Source organism: Halyomorpha halys, unplaced genomic scaffold (assembly GCF_000696795.3).
Source record: "Halyomorpha halys isolate HHAL.00 unplaced genomic scaffold, Hhal_1.1 Scaffold453.1, whole genome shotgun sequence".
NCBI lineage: Eukaryota > Metazoa > Arthropoda > Insecta > Hemiptera > Pentatomidae > Halyomorpha > Halyomorpha halys.
This window is the reverse complement of record NW_027107553.1, coordinates 28,123-31,405: the sequence shown is the minus strand read 5'-3', so window position 1 is coordinate 31,405 and position 3,283 is coordinate 28,123. Positions and strand designations below refer to the sequence as shown.

Here is a 3,283-nt window from a genome sequence, read left to right as displayed (position 1 = left end):
AACGTCAGTCTGTCAACAAGGAATAAAACAAAATGTAATAAATTCTAAAAAAATAAAATAAAATAAAAATAAAATAATTAATAAAATTATATTAGTTATGCTCGGATTAAATTTAAATTAAAAGTAACATTTTCTGAGACATAAAATTAATAACTTAATTAACATGGAATTAAAGTTTATTAAACAAGTTTATCTAAAAGTAGAGAATCTATCTGATCGACTTGTCGAAGGCTGATAAAACAAATCCAAAATAATTATTTTATAAATAATAAAACTTAATTAAGTCGTTTCAGAGCCCCCTTCGAAATGTTATTTTCTTTTTTTTCTTTTGTAAATTTCTTTAAGAGTTTAAAATGATCTCACCTTTATGTTTTTTTAGCCATCGCTTCCTGTTTAACAAAAATTAAGACCTAAAATTTTAAAACCTTAGTTTTTCTGCGTGGAAAGAGGTATTGAGAGTTATTTTAAAATTTTCTGCACCACTTGTATTTTTCTATCACTTAGTTAAAAAAAAAAATGATTTATATATGCCAAAATACCTAATTCTATATCAAAGTTTTGGGCTAATCAGAAGCCAGAGACAAGGATTGGTCTAAAACGAATCCAAATTTCATTTATATAAAATTCAGGCAAGTGAAACGTAGCAGTTTTTCTTTCTACTGGGACCTCTTGATAGGAGAGAGTGAGAACTTTTAGTATGAATAATACAAAAAAAATATATATATAATGTTCCACTATTGGTTCATAAGTAATTTTTTTAGAAATGGATTTACTAAAGTCATATAAGATTAAAATCATAATTTTAAAGGAAATTTTATCTATTTCATAATAAAGCAATTGAACTTAATTATCTTGAATAGTTTTTTGGTCCGGCGGTTCTATAGGAGGTCATATATAAATCAATCAGTTGGGATCTGGTTTTTAATGAGTGGATGGATGAACGAAGAGTGTGGGGATCAAGGATATAGGTAGGTTTTTGATTTTAAGAACTTGGAATAGGAAAACGCCAAGGAGGTATTGCCTTCGGGAGGTTGGATAGATCCACTTCAACTCGGTACACCAGCGGGAGACTTGAGAGCGCCTTGGGAACCCTAAGATAAATATTACAAAGCAATCCATGAGTCTCTTCAGTCTCAAATCTAGTCCTGCAGATAGCCCTCCATACACCAAGGATCCGTAGTCGATGTGGGGGAAGACGAGAGAGGATACTAAGAGCTGACGCGTGTTCTGAGGAATGGAATTACGGAATCTTAGGAATTGTTTGAGTTATGGATTTGCGTGTGATTTGGGAAATGTGATTATTCCAGGAGAGGTGTCGGTCGAAGGTGACTCAGGTTTTTTATTGTAGGATAGAAGTGAATAGGTTGGTTGTTAAGGAAAAGTAGAGGACAGTAAGGGAAGGAATGAAGGAGGTTCTTGGAACCAATAAGACCTTAGTTTTTTCAGCATTTAGGTTCAAATCATTGTTAAACGCCCATGCGTTAATGCTATCAATACCTTCTTGTATATTTTGGATGGCCTCAAGCATCTCGGAGGGATGGAAGGATAGATAGATTTAGAGATCGTCTGCATATAAGTGGTATTGTGCGTGGTGAATGGGATCAGGAAGATCGTTGATATAAATGGAGAAAAGGGTTGGTGAAAGTGAGGACCCTTGAGGAACACCTCGTGTCAGAAGAAGGGGGAAGGAGGAGGTTTATTCGGAATGATGAGTGAAAGAGAGGAACGATGGTACAGGAAACTGAGGAACCACTTTAGGACACTATTTGACACGGGAAGGTTTTGAAGTTTATTAATGAGGATCTTATGGTTAACTGAGTCAAATTCTTTCGAAATTTAAAAAGAACTAAAATTGATATATCATGAGTGTCTTCAGCAAAAACCAAACAAGTATTAACTATTACGCCAGACCAACGTCGACGGGTGAGTTTTTACAAGTAGTTTAGAGACTCGAGGAATTTTTTATTGAAATTTTCCAATTACCATCTAATAACACTTTATACTATATTATATATTATATATTATTATATATATTTAGTACGCAGTGTATATTATATTATAGTATATAGTGTATATGACACAAGAGGAGATGTATTGATACGATTCCATCAATACCTTCTGATGTTTTCCTTTCTAGTAGTTCATTTTTATCCCAAAAGATTAAACACTACTTTTTTCCTCTTCCTTACTTGATTTAAAGTAGATTATTTATTTTTATTTGTTTCAAAACGTTAAGGAGTAGTTCTTCCTCCCTTCACATAGCTAAAGATGTAATTAGCTAGTAATTCAAACAAGATAACAAAAATTAGAATCCTATAGGTCGGAAAGGGGTTTACCCTAGAAATGATCCTATCCCTCGGAAGATCCGTGTTCCTAAGAAAGCTGGCCATTGTTTGGTAAGCAAACCAACTTGGTTTGTACACATCTTTGGGTTTTACTACGCTTTTCAAACTTCACCTTGTTTGCATAAGGTCTGGATGATTTTCTTATTCTTAACAAACTTCTATCTTGTAGGTTTGTAATTTTATTATGTTTCAGGCGACATGGAATTTTCCCTCTGTTTTTGATTAGATGGTAGCTCAAATAAACGCTTATATTTTCAAAGTTTCTAATTTGAGAATTGATTATAGGAGCGAAAAATTATTCTCAAAAAAATAAAAACTTAATTAACGTTTTGTTAACTATATTATGATTTTATTCATAAGTTCCAGTTCGTAATTATAATTAAAATTGGTATATATATATATATATATATATATAACCTCGTAACATGTTATATTTCAACTAACTTTTAATATTTTTTTAGTAATTTATCGTTTACTATAATATGTATAAAACGGGGTATACATATTATACATTGTATAATAAAACTATAAACTCGGTATAGTTCTTACACAACCAAGCCTTTGACCAGTAGTGTATATGTATGTATATCAGCAATTACATAGAGAATATTTTGCTTAAGGCTCCTATATATCTGTAGGTTTGATGACGAAATTAAACTTCCTTTGGAATTATATATTGATGTTAGTGAATGTACAAGGATCGAAAAGAACTCACCCTGCAGACATCCGTAAGTACCAGCGAGGCCAGCCTAGGGAACCAGTCGCAATAAATCTCGTAGTTGTGAGTAATCCTAGGTTCAGAGGAGGGGCTCTCCTTGGCGAAGGCTTGGACGAACTCCTCCGGGCCGATGTAGCTGAGCCGCTCCAGCTCGATGTGGGTCAGCTGCTGGGCCAGGCTCACTGCCGACCCGCACAGCTCGCTAACGTCAGTCTGTCAA

The 3,283-nt window shown here is 33.6% G+C and overlaps 1 protein-coding gene across 1 annotated transcript in view; it reads right to left on the bottom strand.

Moving 5' to 3' along the window:
- Nucleotides 1-3,276, bottom strand: part of LOC106682936 (ras-GEF domain-containing family member 1B) — a gene marked incomplete at its 5' end in the record, with an annotated part of 139,453 nt that extends 136,177 nt beyond the window's left edge. Inside the window, one exon of the mRNA XM_024361331.2 lies at nt 3,061-3,276. Within this exon, the coding sequence (XP_024217099.1) occupies nt 3,061-3,276 (216 nt within the window). The remainder of the gene's footprint in view (nt 1-3,060) is intronic.
- Between the last annotated feature and the right edge of the window lie 7 nt (nt 3,277-3,283).